General features: G+C 40.6%; 2 protein-coding genes across 3 annotated transcripts in view; both read right to left on the bottom strand.

The window, feature by feature from the left end:
- The window catches only part of birc5a (baculoviral IAP repeat containing 5a), an 80820-nt gene that overhangs the window by 7710 nt on the left and 47970 nt on the right, over nt 1-25140 (bottom strand). The window lies entirely within an intron of this gene.
- LOC140278779 (cytohesin-3) overlaps nt 1-25140 on the bottom strand; it is a 34596-nt gene that overhangs the window by 6208 nt on the left and 3248 nt on the right. Inside the window, exons 1-9 of one of the 2 annotated variants that reach the window (XM_072373859.1) lie at nt 23744-23980; nt 13471-13553; nt 12382-12446; nt 11494-11560; nt 11234-11352; nt 8143-8223; nt 7927-8039; nt 4652-4800; nt 4412-4523 (exon numbers count right to left, since the gene is read on the bottom strand). In XM_072373859.1, coding sequence (XP_072229960.1) covers nt 4412-4523; nt 4652-4800; nt 7927-8039; nt 8143-8223; nt 11234-11352; nt 11494-11560; nt 12382-12419 — 679 coding nt within the window. In that variant the 5' untranslated portion in view covers nt 12420-12446; nt 13471-13553; nt 23744-23980. Of the gene's footprint in view, nt 1-4411; nt 4524-4651; nt 4801-7926; nt 8040-8142; nt 8224-11233; nt 11353-11493; nt 11561-12381; nt 12447-13470; nt 13554-23743; nt 23981-25140 lie in introns of those variants that run through there. The other variant, XM_072373858.1, reaches the window with a different exon arrangement.

Raw genomic sequence — 25140 nt, 5'->3', positions numbered from 1 at the left:
TTTCTTCTTTTTGTTTTTTTACAGTGAGAGAAAGCCTGAAATGTTGACAGATTATGTCATTTGTGTTTGCAAAAAAAAAAAGTATCAATATGTGGAAATACTAAAATACAAGCAAATATTCTTTAAGAAAACTCCTACTTAAGTAAAAGTACAAGTTAAAGTACAAATTTCCGACTGATAGAAGTGAAGTCTGAATATTGACTCGGACAGGCTGTGAGATGATTATGGGTAACAATTAAAGTTCTGACATACAAATCTAATCTTATTTCTTTGGTCTCTAAACTTTTTCCTTTTTGTGAGGTATTAGACCCAAAATGTAACCCCAACTGAACGCTGCTTTTTCTGAGATGTCAGACTTCAAGAAGATTGGAAGCCACTGGTTTATTGTTTAAGTGCTATTCTATAAGCTTGTTATATCATCCTTTTGTAAAACCGACATCTTAAAAGTAATTCAAGGTGTCAAAGTAATATTGTAGCAAGAAATCTCTGTGACACAATGGAGAGGAAGAACAAAGCAGCAGAAAATAAAAAGACTGAAGTCCCTCAAAAGAGTAGAGCCATGAACTGACTGACAGAGGTACCTAATGTCTCTGTGACCCTGCCACCTTCTGAAATATACTCTTATTGTCTACATAAGTGTCTACATAACAACATTTTTATGACATGCTGTCCAAATTTGATGATAATGGGTTCAGGCATGGCAGCAGGCTCAGTCCTTGTTAACAGCATAGAGTTATGAGAGCGCATACATGGATTTCACAGCAGCAGAGCAGTGCAGCACATCATACTGAATCCCGGAGAAATGAGAACTAAAACAATAAGAAAATGTCCCCCATTTTTCAGAACATAATAGAGGCTGCTCTTATGGAGAAAGGGATAAGAGGGAAATTTGCTTGAGTGTAAAAAATAACCTGGCAAGTGCAGCTGGTTTTATGGCGAGCAAAACAGGAAGAGAGAGGAATCAATGACGGTGCAGTGAGAGAAACACAGGAAGACAAATGAAAAGGGGAAAGGGTCTTCTTTATTTCACTGCATGACCAGTTACACAGCAGGAGGTGAGCATTCCCACGGCACAAACTCAAGCGGCCCATTCACTGAAGCTGGAGCATTGCTGTGCATTCTAGCGACAAAGGAGCTGTATGACGTGCAGGGTAGTCTCCGGTGGTACAGAGCGGTTTGTCTCCGCAAATTAAAAAAAACCCAAAACAAGTTAACCTAATTTGGATAGCAACACCGAAGCCTGAGGCCGTTTCGTTTAGAGACATAGCTGACTTTCTAAAGTTATAGTGGTTATAAAATTTGAAGTATGACACGTTGGAAAACATGCATTTCCACTCACTTGCAGAAGTTTCCCTAAAAGGATAAATAACCTTTCTGCTTTTGCACTTAGCTTGAGGCAGATGTTATGTTCTTAAGCTAGGAAGTTGAAGTTTTAGAGTTCCCAGTTGGAAATATCAACTGGAACACCCCCAAAAATATGATTTCGGACTCACAAAGTTGAATTAGCCTCAATGTCCACGACCTCAAAATCCAACATGACGGCCCCAAACATAAAAAGGATTGTTAACTGCAGTAATAAAGTGTCGATTTGCACATCCGTCAGTTTGTGTCTTGTTAAATCAGTACTTAAATGAATACTGTCAAACCTCTGGCAGCGAAAGCAGGGTTATCAGTATGTACTGCTAATAATGACTTGCATGCTCGGTGAGCACAACAATCGGACTGGTTTTCTGACTCCCAGACTGAAGACTCAGATGTGGCGCCATTCTCAGCATCAGGTTCAAACTTCCAAGGCAAATGGAACGCAGCATCACATCTGGCAGTGGGGTTAGCTTAGCGTAAAGAATAACAAAAAAGGCTCTCCTTGTTAAAAAAAATACAAGAAAAAAAAGGCCACTATGCTAATTTATTTTGAGCTTGACACATATTAATTCTTCTTTTTTAAGTTTTTAATTAATTAAAAAAAAAAAGAGAGAGATGCTCAGCCTCCTACTGATGCAGATTAGCGCTCTGTGTTTACACCAACTGAGACGAGTCCTGTACGTCATCGAACCTTTTCCAGAGCCACAAGAGGAATGTGGCCAATCCTCATAAGATCAATGACCTGTTACTCATCTTGCCTTTAAAAGAGATAACCCATCCCCTCAAAGTGCTAAGGAACATATCTGTCCTCTTATAGCTCTGATACAACAAGCCAACTATATGCAGTGGCTAGCATGTTCAGGGGCCCAGTGCACTGACGAGATAATGGCAGCCACGAGGGCGCTCTGTGGTGAACAGAGAGGATGGATGAGGACGAAGTGTTACCTACCTCCTAATACAAAGATTTAAGAGGGAACAGCCATCACAGAACGAAATGAAACAACACAAAAAAGGGTGAGAGAGAGGGAGTGAGAAACAAAAAAAAAACAAAACGCTGACAGATTTGAAAAAGACAGTGAGCACAAAGATCGACATGACAGAGAGGTTCAGAGAGAAGCTGAAAATGAGACCCTGCTTGTAGCTTAGAATGAGAGGAGACAAAACAAAGAGGAGAGGTCACAAAATGACAGCAGTACAGAGACACGTTACAGTTACAGTATCACAAATCAAAGCTCTTCAAGTAACCATGACAGAGGTGGACAGCGTCCTGGGCAAATAGAGCTGCCAGGCCGGAAACCATGAACTGATGTTTGTTTTGAATGTTACTCCGGAAATTACAAGAGCAGAGGATTTGAATTGGATAAAACAGCATTACATATTTGTGAGAGAGCACAAGCTGAATATGAGCAAAGTCTACAGCCATGCTGAAGTACCACGGTGCTTTTAGATCATTGTTGATATTGGATGACAACATGCTCACAACGACAATGTTAGCATGCAGCAGGCAATAGAAATAAAAATTTCAAGATTAAGCTTCTTGTCCACATTATCTCAAGTAAGTGGTGGTGAAAGTTAAATGACTTCTTCGAGATCCATTCTAAAGTTCATAAAAACTCATGGACATGAATACCAAGACCGTGTAATTGTACAACATCCATCTCTGATAGGAAAGAAAAATCTATTGTAAGACTTCAAAAATCAACTCTGGGTCAAAACTATAAATACACCCATTAAATCGGTGTCATTTTATGTTCCAAAATGTCCTTTAACTTAACAAGGTTAGGTCTCTAAACTTCCTGTTAGCTTCCTGTTAATAAGAATGACTGACTACAGCTGGCAGCTGTGACCCTCATCTTCAAGGAAACCTATTTGGGTGGTCAGGAACAACCCGAGGACCACCAGTGCACAGGCCTGACGTAAACTGGAAGCTGTGCTAAAAACGTCTCCGTCTGCAACCAAGGGAGTTTTACCATCACCATTTTAACGTCACCACAGTTTCAGAAGCTGCAGTCCAAGAAAAGAAGCCTTTGCTCTAAAAAATTGAGTAATTTGGCCTACATGGCCAGAGGTGTGTTTGAAAGAGTTTAAACCCAAGAGCACTATAGCAGGTGTTAAGCATGGTGGTGGTAGCATCATACTCCAGGACTGTGGTAGATCACAAAAAGTGGATGGAGCAACGTCTCAACAAGGATGTCTTTATGTGTCGATATGGTGTGACATCAGAAATTAAAGCTAGTTTTTAAATATAAAAAAAAACATAAAGCTTTTGGTACGGCTTTACCAAAGTCACGAAATAAGAGCCCAATTAGAAATATGTGAACTGAGCTTAAAAGTCAGGTCCATTAGTGGAAACCAATTAATTTAACTGAACTCAGTGAATTGTGCAAAGAAGGGTGGTCAAATATCCAACCTAAATTCAGCCAGACGTTTGTTAATAGCCACCAAAAGCATCTTGTCAAAGTGCAACTTACTAAGCAGTATTCAACCAAGTATTAGCCGTGCTGTATTTAATCATTGGAGCCACTGTTAATTTTATAGAACCAAAAATAGATCAAAATCTGTGCACCAAATAGTTTCCAGAATAAAAACAGTTAAGATAAACCAGTGAAAGCACATCACTGCCATCTCCCTGGTGAAAGTACATAAACTTACGACCTTAAGTGAATCTGAAATGATGACACATTTTATTTATGTGACGCACAGATGTCAGGTTAGTGCACAGATGTGTAAAGTTGGGTGATGTGACACGGGTGCTGAATGCTCTCTTTTAAATGCTGGTGTAACCAGGCCTTTAAATCTAAAATTGTATGAGTGAAACTCACAGAGCATCAACTCTTTAAAGCCCTTTACATCTGTCAAACACCATATACCTTGCATTAGTATATTGTCAGACCCTGTCACCCAGGAGTTATCAACCTCCACCATGGTCACCTGAAGCAGCTTAGTTCAGCAGAAAAATGGAAAACAACTCTCCTAGAAGTGACGCTGAGGCTCTGCTGACATAAATCGACATCATCTGGGTTAGATTTGAGTCTCTGAATGCACATACCGAGCTTTAGGAGCCAGCCCTCTCTGTCTGGGTTGAAGAATGTGTGCGTCAGGTCGTTCCCATCATCCTCTGGGATTTTGAAGGGCTCGTTTTTGATGCTGTCGTACAGGTTCTGCCAACAAGGGGAGGGAAACTATTAATCCAACTGGGAAACAGGGGAGGACATGCCTCATTTGTGTGGAGTACGTGTGAAGGATGCGTCACAGATTATCAATCACATACACTCAGACAAATCCTCACCCTGAGAAGTTCCTCTGGCAGATCCCCTCCTTCATTGATGCCCCTGTTCATGGAGATAAAGCGCTCCACGGGAGGCTTGTCTCTGACGTTAGGGTTGTGTAGACTAGTGTTCAGCATGATGATAGCAAACGACAGCACATAACAGGTATCTGCAACAGGAGGGGAATCGTATGGTTTACTAAGCCATAGAGAACACATTCACACAGCATCTGTCAGTACATATTTGAATAAAAGAACAGAAACAGACAATGAAATAAGAGGCAGTTTTGTTCCTTTCATTTAAAGTTTTCTGGGTTAGACATTCAGTTAAACCCTTTGACAGAAAATGTGCCTAAAATATCTATCGATGATATGTCCAAATTAAATTTATAGCTATGATCAGATTAAGTAGATGCTTAATTTTTTCCTCTTTCTTCTCACCCTAATTTATTTTCCTTAAACAGTCAAGATCACTTAAAATGTTACTAGTCATAGTTGTTTTTTTTGTGTGTTTTTGTTTGTTTTCCTTCCTCAAGTTAGGCATCAATCAAATCCTAACCTATTGGGCTTCATTTTGAAATCTCAGTATTCAAACAAGGGACTATGTGAAAAGGATGAGGCTACATGATGATGCTACAGCAATCTGTGGGAATGCTCAGAAGAAATAATTTTTTGGGGTCTAAAAGTTATAAAATTAAATATTTTTTTTTTGTGGATTACCAAAGAGATTTTTTGTGAGTTGCTTCCATTTTGTTATTTTTCTTTTTAATATTCCTGGTGTTGATTGTATCTGCTGTGCTCACTGTATTGCAAAATGCTTTGTATCAATCAAACCGCAACAATCTTTGCTTTCCAGTATGTCGCATAAGCACCTATCTACATACAGCACTTGTGTACGGAGGAAGATTGTGTAGAAAATATCTGATGACTTACATGGGCAATATAACAAGTGTAGTGTAACATTCTCCCAGAATATAAAACAAGGCGTCATCAGCATATAGTGAGACTTTGAGCTCCTTGTGTAACTTTGTGCAACACTGCCAATGCCATGCTGACTTATAATTATTTCTAATAGAAATTGTAATTGCAGTAATCTAAATCAAATAATTCAAAGCCGTTTTATCTATGACTGATCAGGAAAAGAAATTGACGCAGAAATGATGGGCATATGTCTTGAATACAGGCATATGTCTTGTTTGTGAATGGTTGACGACTGATTGTATTCCATTTATTCAAACAGGCGAGATCACTGCGATACACAGCAGATTTCAACAGTGTCCTCGCCCTCAGCAAATGTTAATCTGATGGACATTATCTTTGAATCATTATGTCTCCAACCGGTGAGGAACTCTCCTGCTCTGAGATTCAGTTTTCACCAAATTGCACAATATCTCATGATCTCTTTATTTTCTTCATGTAAAGTAAAAAGCAACTGGTAACTAAAGCTGTCAGGTAATGCAGCAAGGTAAAGAATATATTTTAGAACATATTTTCATTAATTTCCAATACCCACTTTATCCTATTCAGGATCACATGTGGTCTGGAGCCTAATATAGTACATTTTGCTCTGAAATAAGGTGGATTTGAAGGAATTATGGAAAAGCAAAGACATTTCGCCAGTTTCGCCCTTCTGAGCACTTGGTTCTTAAAATTGAGCAAAGAACAGTGGTTCTTGGGTCCAGAACTTTGTGCTTCATACTCTGCTGCAGCCGCCAGAAGCCACTGAGAGACAAAATAAAGCGAGTGTGTGTATTTAGGGAAGATGGGTTTACAGTCTCGCCGCTGCGTGTCAATGCTCAGACTCACACAGGCCAGTGGCTGCTTGTAAATGAATCATTCATTCCCCTCTGTCTGTCTGCTCTGACTGACACACTTTGGTCCTCTGCCGCCTATTGTCTGTCTACTCGCCAGAAAAAAAGAAAAAAAAAAGCAGCGCTGTACACAGCACGGTGCTGTGCAAGAAGAATGTCAGTGTGGCCGAAAAAAATGAAAAACTGATGAGAGGGATGAGACAAGTCGCTTGCATGCTTGTGGTTAATTAAAGGTCTGCCATCATGTTGTGTTTTTGTGGGCTCAGTGCGTGATTACTGCTACAGACAAGGCCCCATGCTGATGCTCTGCCCTGCACCCACACTGATTGTCTCACACACGCACACACATATATGAATATTCATGCCTGCCTATGTGCAGATGGGGCTATTGAAGAAAGAAAAAAAAAACATTTCTAAGTTAAAACACTTTGGAGGGTTCTATCCTATATGTTATCAAACATTTACATTTTTTAGTATTTGCTCAGCTGTACCTCACCAGGTGATGCATTAACCCGAAGCTCACCAGGATTTAGTGTATGCTGCCGCCATGGGACCGTGAACACCTGCGACAGCACTGTACACAGAAGGTCGACCGCTCTCAAACCTCTTTAATTATTCACTGACAGGTGTAGCTGTAGGCTTTGTTTACAACAAGACCACGTATCACTCTTTCTGAATAATGAATGACCCTTGTATGTTGCTGGTTGTTTACTCTGAAGCTGCAACTAACTGTGGCCTGTGGTTACTTCAATCAGGTGAATCCACAATGAGCTTTAGTTCCAGTAACTCTTACGGCTTAATGATTGAAATGCACTTCAAAAGGGAAAAAAGCCATCGCTCACTTTTCCTATTAGAAACCCTCAGACAGTCTTTCTGTTGGCACGCTGCTTTTCAGAGAAATGACCTCGTCCATATATTGGATTGCCCACTTTGCTCTTACAGATATAGACAACACACTGAATCTCAACCGGGCACGGTTGTACCCCTGAGGGTAGGAGCCTTTCAGTTTCCATGAGATACTCAGAGAGTTGGGATGATTAAAAACTTAGCAAGCTGTCACTGTGGTGATCAAAAGTGGAAGTAGACCATGGGGAAAAAAAGTATTGTGAATTACTGCATTACTATGTATTATATTTAGGAAAGCCCCCACAGATAATGGAAAAAACAGGTTGTAAATGTAATGAATACATGGCTCAAATTTAAACTACCATTCTTCTGAGCAAAGCAAACTTTATCAAGCTGATCCAACTATACTGATATTTTTTCTAAAATTCAGGTTGTCGGCCACACCAAAATTCAGCCCCACCTCTCCGCCGTGTTTGGAAACAAAAACAAACGGAGCCTAGCACATTTCCCTGCCTCAGCATTGTCTTTGTGGAGAGAAGACAGATGGTGATGAGGGGGCACCGGAGCTCATCTGACAGGCCTGTGAGGGTGTATCTGAGAAATCTGGTTTACGTTACAGAAACCGTCCGTCTATCAGACCTGTTGACTGGAAGACTCCAGGGTTGCACTGGCAGTAGCGCGAAGCGAACGCCTCCATCATACGGTCAATCTTCTGGGCTTCACCCGGCAAGCGGAAACTCCAGAGGAACTGCCTACAACAGAGAATGTCAGGTTGAGCAAAAATGTATCTCTCGTAATCATATTGACTTTTTGATTTTTTTTCCCCCCAACATAGTAATAAAAAACTTTTCTGACCGTAGCGCTTGAACGAGGTTCAGGTCTGCAAACTCATGCAGCTCCACAAAAGCCTGAAGAACCTTGATGTTGAAGTCATCCCTTGTGGAGAAAAAACAAGACAACAACCAAAGTTTCTAGTATTATCCAACAACATTCTACCTATTTTCACAAAATAAGAAGATCCGTCCAGGAGGTGTCGTAAAACCTCTGAAGACAGGGTGGAGGAAACAATATTTCATCCAGGAAAGCCATCTTTCTTTGCATTCTTGTCATATTTCTGCCCTTATTCACATCAGACGCACGTCTGGAAACAATTTAAACAGCTGGCTGATATTGAGGAGATGGAGGGGGCGGTGTGTTTGACTGATGGGAAAACAGCAAAAACACTAAACGCACACAGGCTCCTTTTTGTAAGAGGTTTGTTTGACTGTTGGAGGATTTTCAGAGAAAAAGTCAACAGCAGCTTTCAGACTGTGGTCACAGCTCCTCTGATCATGTTCATTGTACCCCGAGTCCATGATCCTGAGCCTGTATCAACTCTTCTCTGTGTATTGCTCCAGTCAAACCGGGAGATTTCTGTCTTAAACTTTTGTGTTTTATGTGGCACGATTCTGCGGAGAGGCTGAAAACGTTGGCTCACAAGAAACTAATAACAAACTCACATTGCAATAACATGTTGTGATTTATTTTGAGGAAGACTCGGGGATTTCTCTCCATGTTTATTTGTATTCATGAGACCACACGTGTTAGTGGCCATATTGTACTCTGTACCGCAGTCTCTGAGGGTTACGCATAGCGGTATGTCTAGACACAGTTATTCAAAAATAAGATTGACAGTGGCCTGCTGTTCATAAAGCTGAAATTAAAAAAGGCTAATGCACTCGTCTCCGTGTGACAAGAGGGAGCATACTGTAAAACATTTCAAAATTCTCCTCCGAGTTATTTTTCTCCTCCACCATCGTGCTCTCCCGTGTCCCTCTCCTCATCTCCGTCTCTGCTCAGTGTGTAATGATAGGTTCCTGTCTCTAGCATAAGCTTAATTAGTGATAATTACTGAGTGTAAACCCTCAGCCTGTGTTTAGTGTGATTTCCAGTGGGTAGGTGGCCTCTTTGATGATTATCCGTGTTTAAAGTCTACTGGCAAAGCAAGAAGTCCTTGTAGTCCTCTTTCCCCTGGGTCGTCAGCCTCTGTCAGCGTGTGTGTGTGTGTGTGTGTGTGTTTCACTGAATCAGTTATTGTCTGTCTGCTGAAGCACATGCAGCACTGGTGTTCGGCGAACCGTTGACAACTGAGGTATCAGTCCATCAGTACAATATTAAAAAGCTCATAAATATCAACCTTGTAAACTTTAAAAAGAGGTTTCTTAATGCTTTGCTTTTGGTCTTTGAACCACTGTGGAAAAAACCCCAAATTATTGGATTTTCCTTTTTTTCACTGTATATTATGCGTAAAAATAAATGTGAACAAGTTACAAAAACAGTTTGTTACTGTAGATAGCTAAATTCCTTCCAGCATTGTTGAAGCCTTAAAGACATATCTATGATCGTATTAATTACACACCTAAAAGTTGAATCTCGTAAAAATAATCCCTTCAAGCTTTAAAATGGATCAGATGTCACCTTTGCTTCATTTAAAACGCACCGATCTACTGTATTAACATGTAAATTAGCCCTGCCTCCATCTCCTCTCCCTTTAGACTGATTGGCTTTACTCAGACATAAATCCTGCTCCAAAAAACAGCCTTTGACGGGTCTAACCCTACAAATGTGGAGTGGTTGTTCCAAGGCAGAAATGCTGAACCATGTCGATGATTCCTTCCTTTGCTTTTGTCCTAGGCTTTTCCATGTCAATTCAACCAAATTCATAAAAATGTCCCAACTCAAGCCTTTGATTTTAAACTTCTTTTTGTCTCTATTCAAAGATGAATCGATGTGACGTAGACATCCCAAATGCCAGAGCCATTTTTTTAAGAGTGAAAGCTGATTTTAGACAGCTGCAATTCATGTTTTTGCAAATAATTACTGGGCAAGTTTAGGGGCTCTGAGACACCTAAATAATACCGAAAACCTTTCAGCAAAAAAGTCTGTTCAAAATCTACCAAAGTAATCTAACGGATATTAATTCTCCTACTTGTGTATGTGTGTAGTTTTCAGGCCACGTGAGTTTCAGTTGGGCAGAAAATGACCTGTAATCCATATTTAATTAAAAATAAGACTCACATGTGGAACAAATGGGAAAAATATGTCAAGTTCCCATGAAGAACTGGTGTTTAAATGGAGTATAAACCTAAAGATACATCTTCAGCTTTATAAAATCGATCTAAGATAACCTGCTGTATAAAAAGTACTATCATAATATACTAAAAGTGAATACAGACAGTATTATTGTCACAGCCCTGCTATGACTTAGTTTTTTCCCTGTGTCTCTTGTTATTTTTGTTTGCTCTGGTCTCCCTGTTTTGTGTCTCCTCCCCCTGTCTATTTTGTGTCTGTGTGTGTGTGTGTGTGTGTGTGTGTGTGTGTGTGTGTGAAGGGGGGGGGGGGGGTATGGGTGTGTGCTTCATTGGCAGAGGCAGAGTGCAGCCAGTTGGAATGATTGGCGCACCTGATCCATATTCACTCTCAATCAACTTCTGGTTTATGAACCCTGGTCCTCATTCCACTCTCTGTCAGAAAGTTTGCTCTTCTATAGTGGTAACTCGTGCACTAGCTTGCATTAAAGATCCCCAAAGAAACTGCTATCATGTGCTAGTGCACTTTGTCACATAGTTTTAAAAAAAACTATCTCTTCTCCATCCATCTAAGAAGTCCTCCAGCTGTCTTAGATAGCTGCTGGAGTACAACAGCAGGGCTTTCTCCTTTCACCACCCAGCAGTCTGGTCTGTCACACGAGAAGCTGGATGGTCGTTTTATTACCAGCAATAAGTCCAAATGGGTGAACTCATTATAACAAGACACCTACAATGCCGCAAAGATTCATGCTAGAGGGGGCTTAGTCTCTTTTAATCAGCAAATCCAGGGCATAATTTCCTTCTTTAATCACAGAGGGGGGTGTAAATCTCATGAAGGGAGGACTTTCTCCCTCAGCACGACAGACACTCTGTCTTACCGCTCTCCTAAGTAGTCTCCGATGACGGTCTTGTTGAGCCCCTCGCCTTTGTAGAGGAACTGGGCGATATCTTCGGGAGTGTGCTGGAGAAGATCATTCTCCAGCAGGAACTGGATGCCCTGGGGAGAAGGAGAAGAAAACAGGATGGCTCATCCACCGACGGATGATGGAAAATGACTGGATTTCACAGCTGAGAGAGTCGTTTAAAGTCGTTCACTTTAAATCGGGTGAGACACTGGAGGTTGTGATGAAAGCAGTACCTTTTTGGGATCCATGTTGAATTTCTTCCTGCCCATAGCGATCTGTTTGTTTCTCTGGGACGTTTTACTGGAGCACAAACATGAAAAGGGATCCTTGATTAATTCACATATTAACAACGCTTAAACAGTTATGGTTTATATGACAATGCAACTCCCAAATAAAGCCACATCCTGTCCAAGTATGTCGGCTTTCCCCCATAATTCAATACAAAAAGCAACTTTGTATTTCACGAGTCTTTGACGTCTAAAACACGCCAAAACACGCAAATCTTACACTCAACTAAGATGGAGACAGTAACTCAGGTGGGAGACGATGCCGGATGTGACAATTTTCCACTGAAGGTAAAAGACAGCACAACTGTTATCTATAGCTTTAGAAGCTATACACAAGTCGTATTCTCTGTACTTTCATGACTTGAGGAAAAATTTACATTTTCAAAATGGCATCCTATTTTCTAAAGGCAAATAGCAATTCTCCATAACTTATTTCATAAACTAAATCTAAGCCAAGAGAGAACAATTCAAACAACTAACACAAAAGGAAATCGTCTCCAGTTCAGCTCAGCTTTAGACCACAGAAACTTTGGGGAACATTCCTTCCATTAACTGTATCATAGAGTTCAAAGAAAATCTCATGCAACAGATCAAATTATAAATAGGATTTGAACGTATCTAGCTAAAGATTGAATTAATACTTATTTCTTTAACATTTATGACTTCAGCACTCGTGTTTTAATGTTTCCAGATCAATTAGACACAGGAAAGAAAAACAGCCCGCACTGAGTCGGCCCAACAAGGGAAGAAATACAGGAGCTATAACAAATTTATGATACAGGCTGGCATCGTACTCCCAAACAACAGTAATACAAGCAAAGAATCATGACTTACCTTTCCCCAACACATGTGAGTTGCTCAATCTCGGTCATGACTTCTGCTATCTCAAACTTCAACCTCTAAAAGACAGAAAGCAAAGCAGCCCACAGTTGTTTTCTTTCTTTATGTGAACCATATCAGAGATGGGACAGTGACTGAAGTGGCTGCAATGGAAAATTCAACTCTTTTTAATGAGCAAACTGGATGTGCAAAGATGCTCAGCGGGTCTATTTGCATCACTTGCAGCATGCAAATAGACAAAGTGCTGCAGTAGATGGGCAGCAGAGTTAAAAAGCAAATGATTATAACTAAATGTTAGAAATTTGACTACAGGCACGCTCATTTCTTTTCTCTAATTTCACCATGAAATGATCCCCTGTCAATGTAAAGAGTGGCATGCAAAGCTTTGGACACCACTGGTCACAATTTCTGTTACTGGACAGTTAAGTAAAAACAGAAAGATCTGATCTCCAAAAGACTTCATGATAAAGATGAAACGTTGGTCTCAGCGTCTCCCGACAACAACCTCCTCCAAGCAGCTGCCTGCCATGCAAATTAGAATTGATCTCGAGTGTCCACCACAAACATTCTGTGTCAGAGGTTTGCAACTGACCGTCTGAACAAACCTGATCAATAATGGAAAAAGTCTCAAGGACTAAGTTAAATAGAACTTTCTGACCATGACGAGCACGATTCAAGAGGAATAAGAATTTCAAGAAAATAAAACCTCCTTAACTGTAACGCTTGGGATGGATGGATCGTGTTTTTGGATTGTGTTGCAGCGGCATGGGCACTATTTCACTGGTATAGAAAGGAGTGAATTCTTTGAAATACTAGCAAACATCTGGAGACAAACGTCACACTATCTGTAAAAACGCTGAAGATGGCCTCCACAGTAGGAAAGCAGGTGTTTCGTATTGATTACTTTGGGTGCCCCAACTTTAGCTTTAAGTCTTTTAAGTCACAGAAATTTTGACTGACTTACTGCAATGATGTTTGGTTTATAAAATGCTCTGCTAACAAATCCAAGCAACTGATGTGAAGCTCAGTGTATCCTGTACATGAAGTACACTGTATATATTGTCAGTACAAACACACACACACCTCAATATCGTCGAGCAGCTCTCTCTTCCTCCGTCGGATGTTCGACAGCTCATCCCTCTCCTCTAGGGAAAGATCCTCGGGAACTGAAACACATGATGGGAAAAACACAGCGGACTTTAACTCTCATTTGTACACAGCTCTATTTTCATCGCATGCTACTAAGAAAAAAATAAAATAAAATATGTTAGATCACTTATCAAGTAACAGAGCTGTAAAATGAGAAAAACAAAAGTGAGCCCTGAAACCAATCTAGTATCAACAAAGAAATGAAAAAAAAAAAAATCAGCTTGAAGATTCATCAGTCCCACACAGTGAAGTGAAAGAGTGCTGCTGCTGCTGCTGCTGCTGCTGCTGCTTTACCTCATTCAGCTCCAACAGCAAGTATCAAGAGTCTGTGTGCTCATCTTAATTAACTGAAGATAGAGAGGAGGCGAAGAGCCTTAATTATTCCACTTGAAAGTGTTTCGCTCCGTCCTTCCTTCTCTATTTAGCTCCGGGGAAAATGCTATTAATAAAACTAATTCGGATTAAGTTTTCTTTCATTAAATGTGAATTTGGCAATTTAACACTGCCCACGACCCCGATTTCCCAGCCGTGAGAGTTTTACAGCTCCGGTCCAACATCTTCCTTTCTTTCTTTCTTTCTTTCATCCCACTCTCACCCCCCCCCCCCCTTTTTTTTTTAATTTATTTTATATTTACCCCAGTGCAAACTTTACAAATCAGTTTTTCTTCCATCTTCTTGAAAAATGGAGAGCCTGTGGAATCTTGCTCTACTGAGCCAGTTTAAAAGTAGAGAATGTGAACCGCTCAACGGGAAAAGTGTACAACGAGCGTCATGCCTACATGTTCAATATCAATAACCTGCTATTTTCTCTTACAGGCAGGAATCTGTACCAGTAAGACAAGGTCAGTGGGCTCAAGAGGAAGAAGCATTTCAGCTTAAGAGTTGTGTTCAGGGCAGCCAAGTGTTGTGTGTTTCCTAACATTGTTATGTAATCCTGAAGGGCAGGTATACAGCAGAGAGGGCTTAAGGGTTTCCTTTGTTCTCCAGGTTTTTAGTAGACAGCAGAGGGGGGTATGAGTGAACAACGGCTGACAGTATGAAAATAAAGATGTTAATTAGCGTTGCTAACCTCCGGCTGCCTCTCAACACTTATGTAACTTAAGTTCGAGCAACCTGAATGCGGCTTTGAAGCCAATTAGCGCTCACAAAAAGTTTCAAGGCTGTTCCACACAACTCCTTAAAGTTTTACTAGAGCAATGTTTTTTTAAGGTTTTAGCCTACATACATTAGCGGAACTTGTGTCTATCTGTCCTTCAGGATAACTCAAACACAGCAACAGTTAATTTGGGAAGAAGACGTGTGACACTGTGGTGGTTTTTACCAGTTAAAACTTAAAAGCGATTGTCCAAAGTTATGATAATACTCTCCGTTTGCTTCTGAGAGCTCTGTTCTGAAATCACTCTGGGACCTTTGCTAGTTTCAAGAGAGCATTTTCGAAGAGACATTTTTTCAATATGTATGTCATGTAGATACATCTCCATCCACACAACATTCACAGCACCTTAAATGCATCCATTTAGGTTAACCAGAGCTCTAAACAATTTTGTGTCATTAGCTGATTTTAAATTGTCTTGAAATAGAGGCCTTTCCTCTCTACTCATTAATATCATTTTCACACTGATGAAACTTTGATCGTTTCATCACAACTTTTGCAGTGGCATTCTTTATCGTTGACACACCAGAAAATAATGAGACTGTATGCAGACATCTGCTGCACATCTACTTGCTGACTCCCATTCCCATGACCACATCACCTCTGTTTGCAAGAGGCTTCACTGACTTCCAGTTCCTACTCCAAGTCACATTTTCAGAATAATCAAAAGGTTTTTTTTTCAATTCTTAAATAACTTAGAGCATATCAAAGCATCCTGAAAAGTGCTACATGAATAAGATGTAATACTTTTAAATACTAATAAAAAAAAAAAAACAATAAGGATTAAAAATCTGTTGTTGCAGGCCATACATTAGAAGCTGTCTTTCTCTTTTCAATAATTTCCCCAGAGGTAGATGAAATGCAAGCAGCATAGAGCCCCTTGTTTTCCATTAGCTCAACGCTGTGCATTAGGTAATGGAGATATCCAGCTTACACCATCATGATTATAATCTTGATTCATTACAAATCTAATGAAAATAAGAGGGAGCTCACTTCAACAAGACCCTGCCACCATTAATGGCAAAGGATTATCATTATCCTTCAATCAAGGTCTTTCTGACTATATCTACTTTAATGTCTTTCAAAGCACACATTTGATTACAAAGGAGGCTATAGAGTCCCAACTACCAATGTTTCTGTTCAAGACGATTTTCTTCTACACGGGTGGTCCACCAATTATATCCATAACGCACTTCATTCCCATGACCCACTACGAGCTACTCAGGAAATTAGTTAATGCAAGCATAGAGGGAGTCGTGAGGCTTAAACTGGTCGCTACCATACTACTGGCTCAAAGCAAACACGGCCACGCTTGAATGATAATCAACTGAAATCAATTATGGTGTGAGTCATAGAAAACCTTAGAGGGGGTCAGATAGCGGAATGGCTGCAGTTGGTAGTAGAAGTCAACCGTATGGTTCAAAGGGTTTAACCCCCCCTCCAAGTAAAAGAGGCTCCTTTAATTTTCCCCTAAAAACAAAATCCCTCAAAATCTTCTCTTAAGAATAAATCCCCTGCTGCCCTTCACACCCAAAACTAACAACTGTCCCTGACCACCCACTGAAACCAGAGGCTTTAAGGGTGTTTCAACTGATGCAAGAAATGCCACCAGCCCACTCCCGCCAGTTTAATAACTTTTAGAATGTTTACTTTGGTCACATATCTATGCATATTCAAGTAATTTGTTGGTGCACGCAGACAGAAAAGAGAAAAAAAAAATTTTATTGCCAGGCTATAATTCAAGGACTTCCATAAAACGGGAATTTACACCATCTGAGAGAGAAACCCACGCTCAATTAACACTGGCTGTGGTCCCAGTCATGCCGACACTAGCTTTAAACATGTGACTTTACCCACTGTAATGTCTTTTAAAGTGGATGAGCTTTTGAAAAAGATAACCCTGTTGCTTGACTTGGCCCTGCAGCTCGCTGTGTCACATGCAAGGAAGCGGGAAAGACGGGGAAACTTCCTCTGGATCCAGACCCTAATCTGAAGCCTGCTGTCCCCAATCCGTCTTAGTGTGGACAAAGACATGCTCTGCATTACAGTTCCGTTCATACACACAGTCACACAGACATGTGGCAGGATCCGCACATGAGCAAAAATACAACACGGCCAGCCTGCACTAATCCCACACGCTAACCCTCCCCGATGCGCTTTAAGCCCAGTTCGTCAGAGCGGAAGTGTGATGTACAACTGAACACGTACAGATGTTCTCACCGAGCAGCCGCTACTTGACTCTAACCTCCTTTGCCTTGGTGATGCTGGATGAAAAAAAAGCGACAGTCTAAGTGGGAGCAGATAGTCTAGTGTAGCTATTTGAAGAGCCATAAAGCAGGAATGCCGGGACGTCACCATTGTCAAGGGCCAATGTGAGGTGAAAGGGGTTATGACACAGAGGGATAAGGGTCATGATCATTTGACTCTACAAGCACGCATGAAGCATACTGATATGTTGCATCAAAGTTTTGCTTTGTAGCAGCTTAAAACATGCAACTGAAGAAGCCGCTCACTATCTTTGCTGATTAATTGATAAAGTTAACGTTTGCTTAGAAAATACATTTTGTGACAAGGAACTAAATGATTATCTCCCGGATTCAGCTCTGCTCTTTTCCCGCATGCAAAAGATTTTACTCATTCTAAGTCATTTGCGTCATCACAGTGCACTTTCATGCAGATTATTAACTAATAATTCAGCCCCAGGCTTTACGTGAGAAGAGAGATTTCGGGGAGCTACTGTGGCCTCCAGTTTTTAGCTACCTCTGGGGTCACAAGCAGAAGAAGCACTGATTGCTTTGGTTAATCTGCAGTTTTTTGGCGGGGACCTCCTGCTGCGAGTGCATTTGTGAGAGTGTGCGGTTGCAGAGGAGGTGGTCTGTACCTGATGTTCCTTATATCACACATCTGCTCAGCATCAGCACTAAGTCAATATTTGATTAGATGAATCCAGGGGGCTTGTATATGCTGCTGGCCAAAGTAACCATAATCTGATGATCTGATCAGCCTGAGAATGAATGAGATGGATGCTGTTTCTTTTGGCACCCAAAATAGCCTGTGGAAGGCATTGTGAATCTGTTCGTCAATGTCCTTATTGGATGGATAATTGTAATACAGCAAAGTGTTCTGCAAACCACGATTTAAAATTGTAAACCAACTTTTTTTCTTGACAAAAAGGACCAATTCGACACTTATCAGCCCAAGGAGAAAAGGACATGTCATTAGGACCAATAGTAATAAAAATGTCAGTTAGCTGACAGTGTTGCATTTTTAGCAGTTTTGCCAATAGTTTTAGCTGCAAACATTCAAAGCCCCTTGGCAATGTTTTTCCAAAGGGCCTAATAAATCTAAGAATTAGCTATACAAACAAATATTCTCAGTACTGCCTCACAAGAGCACAGTTTCTCTCCCACCGCGGGGAATTCTCTCTTTGTTTCGAATCCCAACTGGGGCCTTTCTGTGTGGAACATGTTCTCCCCGTGCAGGTGTAGGTTACCTCCGTGTACTGCAGCTTGCTCCCGTCATTCAAAAACGTGCATGTTAGGATTATTGGTTATTCTAAATTGTCTGTAGGAGTGAGTGTGAGCGTGCATGGCCCTGTGATAGACTGGTGAACAGTCCAAGGTGTACCCTGCCTCCCTGGGATAGGCTACAGGCCCACTGCGACCCTGAATTGAATCAAGCGAGTATAGAAAATGAATGGATGGATGGATGAATAGATGGATGGACAGGAGGCTGTGGACTGTGTAAAACAACGTTCCGGACATTCTGTCACTTCCAACTTGCTAGTCTGAGTCATCATCGTACCTGTAAATATATCTGAAATCCCAGAAGGGATGTTGTCTTTACTTTGTTTGTAAGTTGCAGTTGTTTATCCAGTAAAGTAATTTCCTACAACACTGCCTCGTTAAGACTTTCAGGACTACACAAGTAAATATAGTTCGCACAGTGTATGAAATGTTGGTATGCAACAGTAAAAAGCTCAACTAAGATGGTAAATATTCTTTCTGCCAAACAAGCTGATGCTTGAATTCAACTCCAAAGCGTTGCTGCACCTAAATACAGCCAAATAGAGCTGCTACATAGCTGTGTCTCTAAGGTTTTATTATTACCCTTCTATTATTTTCTTAATTTGATAATTGCAAAATTCAATATTCAAAGGGATTAACCTAATTCTTAAGTCATCCCAGTCTTGACAAACTGGGATGGAAAGCATTTGTATGATAATGCGTTCTGGCAAGCAAAACGTATTTCACAAGATGATTTCCTGAAAGGTACAGCTGTTTCTTCCTATGAGGATCAGGTGACCGACAGTGGCAGAATTAATGTAATTCTTATCAGATGCAAGCACGTTAACTTCCGCTATTGTGACAGATATCTAGCCTGGGAGCAATTTGAAAGCCGTGATAAGGTATGTGCAGACACCAGCAGGGAGACAGAAGGTCAGCCTGGATGACTGGCACAGACTTCTGTGTCAGCTTTCAGCCTCGGAGGACGTTCCTGTGATGGTTGTGCGCCTGCCTGCAAAAACAGACTTTAGTGGACCACCCTGATTATAGTTACAATGAGACCAGGACAATCTTTGAATAAAACAATGATTTAGAAACCACCCACAGTATCAAGGTAATTTATACTCCCTTGATATTGACTCTGAGTTCGGTACAGTCGATGGATTATGCTAAATAACATATCCAGTGGCCACCTGCTGGATCAAAGACTGTTCTCATCCAATTTCAGTTGAGACAGAAGTCAAAACATACACTTGATCATGAAAAGAAGTGCAGGAAATGAAAAGGAGAAATCGCCAGCACTTTTGGTGAAACTTCATGTGGTATATTTAGAAATGTATGAAACTCACTAATTTAAGGAATTCATTCTTCTTGCGTTATTGGCTCAAATACAGTGTGAAAATCTCACAGTTAGGATTCAGAGAGAGACGCAGAATTTTGATGACAGCTCTGCAAATGTAACTGAGATTTAAATAGGTCATTTACGAAATCATTACATATTCGTACGACTGTTATTGTTGTTACTAATAGCTTATCTTTTTTGTCTGTTTACCCACCTTACATAAGCGTAGGGTAGCTACTGGCCCAAGGCACGTAAAAGTTGTTGAATACGACACTTAAATCTGAGAGTTAGGGTGAAAGCAGGCTGGGCGTTTTCCATTTCCATTAAGCCAAAAGCCAAGAAAAACACATCAGCCCTGCAGCCTCCCAACCCCTCCCTACAGTCCTGTCCTGGTCAGCTGGACCCTGTCTTCCCGTAACTCCTCTTCTATTGAAATCTGGTGTAGACTACTCGAACACAGTGCATCTCTGCTCCCCAAACTCCCAAACTCCTGCTCATTTAATTCGCCATGCCTCCCTCTGCTCTCCATCTCACACTTAAGGAGCTTCCCATCCTTCTTACAGCTCCAAGTAATAATTTTAAGCGAAGCTTTATCTATTCACAACAGCAGAAATGTTGCCTTACTGACAAACAGCTACAGTGTCTCGTCTCCCACACACACACACACACACACATGTGCGCACACTGCCATGGAGATGGGAACACATAGGGAAGCCTCCAAGGTCTCTCTTCTAATCAGCTCCATATGTAGTCTTCTCTCAGCACATAAATAGTGCAGTTTGTTACAAGCCTTGGTTCAATCCCAGCACATTATGCACCACCACTGTCTGTGTGCTTGTGTGTTTGTCTTGTTGCATGTTGTATCATGTATTAAATGTTTATTCTTCTCATGTTGCACCACAAAACACATAATCTTGGCAGTGAAAATGAATTTCTTTTCTTTCCAAATCAACCCATAAGCCTTTCAACAACACAGCCCGCATTCTGGGTCAACCAGTGAGATTGTAAAGAGTATTATTTAGCACATTTTAGAGCCTCTGCTTCAACACACACGAGACACATTTGCCTGAACCAAAGCAGATATTTATGTCAGGCTGCTGGGGTGCTGGAGGACATTTGGAAGCGTAGAATTCATCCGTCTCCATGTTTTTATACCAAATGTGAAATTTCTTTTGCACCCAGTTGAACAAAAACAAATATAAAATATCCTCAAATGAAAACAAATGCTATAGAGGCACTTAAAAGGCAAAGTGGGTTAGATATCAGTCAGTTTCAACGAAAAGTTGAATAGTTTGGGAGATGCACTTGATCGTTTTCATAAAGGCAGAAATACTTACTCACATGTCTGTGGAGTAAATATTGAAAACTGCCACTAGCAGCCAGTTAGCTAAATTTACCAATAAACAGAAAACAGATAGCAAATTTTAGTTTGCATGTGATAGGAATACATAAAAACAGTAAATCCCTTTTAAAATAATAACATTTCACCAACCTATGTTATCAGTAGGTCCAGCTGTTTCTCTTGGTTTACAGTCAGTTAAACTTATTGTGGCTTTAGCTTAATTTTTAGCACGACTGCTAAAAGAAAGTGAACGGGTCCAACTTTTCAGATATCTGGATTTATGGTAATTTGTACACTAATGCATTCTATTAAATTTACTATCACAGTAAACTTAAGGAATATTGATCAAGTGGATATGTTTTTTCAATTGCTGCATGACACGCAGAGTCAGTGGTCAACAAAGCTGCAAATAGAAGTTGAGAAGAAGTGTAGATTTTCTGAAGTGTAACAGCTCACCAGGGATTATACACAAGGATTACATGACAGTCGTGGATGAGTAAAAAATCCATCTTGGCCCGCCCCTGTGGGCTGAAGAAAATCTGTCAATTTTTGAGAAAGTGAAGAAGAAGATGTAGATTTGTTTATATGCTCTGTTGGTGCCTAAACAGCTTCACTGGCCTGCAGTTATCCAAACTGCTGCATACAAATATTCTACTCAAGTCATTGATTAGACATTAATGATCAATAGACGGTGGTCATTTAAGCTCAGATGCAGACTCCTCATGTGCAGATTCTACGTGAGGCACACCTAGGGCACAAATGTAGAAAGAAACAGATGTCTGAGCTCTGTTTGGCCACTGACAAGCCATTCTCCACTCAGCCAGCCTCCCACTAAAGAAATCAACCACTGCTAGTCCCAAGTAACAGCCTAATGTCCTCCCACACACTCCCCCTACAGCCACCAACTTTCTCTTCTTACTGCAGTGCTACGTGTGAATAAACCACATATACGGTGTGGTGATTCAGGTTTCCCAAAAGCCTTCTTATGACTATGAAATGAGTTAATGCATACATATTAATATATGTGTGTGCGTGTGTGTATGGAGAAGAAACGTGTCTTATTTATAGAACTATTCAATTCCAATTAGAGATTCATCATAAAGGATGGCTGTATTTTTTGAGATCCTGGACAGACCGCCATATGTGCACCATTAACAGGTCCTTAAAGACAAAAAACAGTAACACTGCAGTCAGATACGAATTGTTATTTCAGCACTCACTCACTGCCCAGTCCAAAGAAAGCAGGAGAATTGAAGGAAAGGCCTTTCTCATCCAACTTTTCCCACAGTCAGATGGAAAGAAAAGTGCTGATTGACCCCCAAACAGGATATATAGTCAGGAAATCCAAACATATTAGCGCATTTTCTAATTTTTCCACAAACACAAGGCACTCCGTCATCAAGAGCAAAGCCATTTAAGCTTTGATAGTTAACGAAGCTCTGTTTGTTAACTATCTTTTAACCCTAAACATAGCACCATATCATTCTTTGACAGAAGCATCGCAGAACTGCTGCGCAGGAGTAAAAAAAAACGGAGAGCAAACTGTTAAACTCCATGGCTCACAAAACAACCATACAGTGTACTGCTTCCCAGCCAATTTCTGCTTCTGCATTCTTTCCACTTCTCAATCCAGCTATACAATGTTCGCTAAAAATAGGGACATTAGTAATAAAAACACTTTCAAGCCTGTTGCTGATCTCATCCATTTTGAAGCCAGGCCCTGTCTGCTCTGCAGCATGTAAACTGAGCAGAGAAGCGCCAACTCTGATTAGTGAATGCAGTAAACATGAACTAATGAGTCCCACGCTACAGCCGAGTCCCGCAAACAATCCACAGTGGCACAGTTTATAGCTTCATTCAGTTTGTAGATAAGTGTGTAGAAAAATATTCAGGTTCTACGTGCACATAGTGTGGCTCACTTGTTCCAACAACACTGTCACCAATAAAGTCCCTCTCTAAAATGGCTCTGCAGCAAAGTTATAGAGCATAGTCTGATTAATAAAACATGCCCACATTATATCCACATACGCCACTGCGATGTTTGCACTAATTCAAAGGCTTAATTACATCCAAATCCGTCAATACTATTTTACATACATGCACATTAATATACAGACAGGGTCTAATGTAGCAATAAAAGTGCATACATGTCTACATAATGCGACTCAAAGCTTACGTCGATTACTGTTTTTTAATTATCATCTTATTTGGGTTAAAGGTGATCAGAAAATGCTGTTTATTTGGTAGTGTTTCATAAAGTAATGTCTTACTCAGATTAATATCAGAACGCTGCCATACATATAAACGTACCCAGTGTCTCATCAAGGTACACGTGAAAGGCCTTGGGATTGTACTGCTAATCTTGCAAATAGGAAGTAACCTACTCCACCACCTGAGCCACAGCTGCCCTTTATAGGGAAAAACAGAGGCTTACTTACAAAAGAGATTAAGGAACATTTGAACCCCTTTCAACCCCTTTTTTTGAGCAAAAGCAAAACCTTTGTTATTTTTTATGCCAGTAACCACGTTTACTTGACACGAGAAAACCAACTAACTCATGTAAACATTTATGTCCGACCGAAAATAATCCAAAAATCTAGCTTCTCAAAACCATAAAGTGAAGTGAAAGTGTAAACAGCCATGTTCCCAATAAAGCCTCCTCTGTCGAATGGCTAAACGTGTCAGATTGCAACGAGAAATCAGCACATTTAGACTGCATGTCTACTCACAGCCACTTAAAGTATGTCCAACGGTTGCTCTGCTGTAATTAAATCTTGTTTTTACAACTGTAGCATCATCAGACAAAAGTGACATTTCAAGTAACCTTAAAACTATGTCTGTGCAGTAAATTCAGCAGTACTTACATGAACGATGATCTCCCACTGAGAAATTTCGAAGTCTTCAGCACTTTCTCACACAGTCCAGTGTTGCGGCATTAGAAGCACTTCAGTCAATAACTCAATTCTGCTCCAATATATGTATTCAGGGACAAGGACTTTGGTCCAGTGGCCAGGTGGAGCTGTAACCGTAGCTCAACTAAACTCCACATGTAACCGAGCATGAGTGTTTTGGGACAACCTAAACCCGAAACTTTTGGAAACACTGCTGACTTCTCAGCTTTTTAAAACTTTTTCACACAATCTTTGAAATACTCAAATCAAACACTTCTCCCTGCAGGTAGTAACAAGCCGGAAAACAAATAGCACATGACCGTTCGCTTCTAGTAGGCAAACATATGCCAGTGTAAACAAGAAGTGTGGGGTTAGTTGCTTAACTGATGGGAGAGTAGCAACAGGTAAGAGTAAACCCAGAAGTCTAGTTGCATGAACGGATGATGAGGGGAACTTTTATCAAAAGTAAAAGGTCATCACGGCAGCTAGTTTTTTGGTAGAATTGTTTTATGATTGTATTGAGAGCGTTATCCATGGCCAGAACAAGTCATGGCAGTTGAGAAGGAGTATTCATACAAAAGGCTTGTGGGATTAGGTGTAATATTTTGACTTACTGTTTTACAAACGACATGAAGTCTCTTTATCATGACCTCCACAAGGCTCCATTCTAGTCCTTCAGGACTAGAACAATGCGGGAAGTTTTCAAACGGAAACTGCGTTGGCAGCTTGCAACAAAAGTTATGTCTTTTAAAATGAGGCAAATTAGCCAGTATGTGACCTCAGCGATGGCAACTTTTGGAGCACATGACGGATACATGCCAAGACTGCGTCCTGTTGAGTCTTTGTCAGTCATGGGTCCCTCCCTGCTTCATTAGAGTCCAGTCACCTGATCCTTTCCCTGAAGAAAGTGATGCAGTGGTTTATTCAATATGGATAACCAATTACAGGCTTTGCTGACCTTATGGACTATGCTCGCAGTTACTGTTCCTTGACATTCTGAATCTTACGACATTATACACACACCCACTGGATCATATTAAGTTAATGTGATATGCATTTTCAGGTAAATTAGTATGGCAGATTATTTCTGAAAGCACTGCTCCACCATAAGTAACCTCACTCATCTTATTCATATTGAGTTGTTGAATCTTTAAAAAAAATCTGATTGAAGTAGTTGTAAGATAAATCTACAAAAGCTCTCAGTCTAGACACCCTTCTCGTCTTCTCTGTCAGTTTGAGGTCAACCGAAGCTCCTCATAATACTGCTTCGGTATCCTGAGAGGTCGCATTTGGAGCCATAGCTGTTTGTATAGTGTTAATCCTATGGAATACGACGGCATCTGTTGACTCTTTCCTCCATTGTTGTCAAG

This window comes from Leuresthes tenuis, unplaced genomic scaffold (genome assembly GCF_036924035.1).
Source record: "Leuresthes tenuis unplaced genomic scaffold, fLeuTen1.0.hap1 SCAF_20, whole genome shotgun sequence".
NCBI classification, from domain to species: Eukaryota; Metazoa; Chordata; class Actinopteri; order Atheriniformes; family Atherinopsidae; genus Leuresthes; species Leuresthes tenuis.
This window is presented reverse-complemented; position numbering and strand designations above follow the sequence as displayed.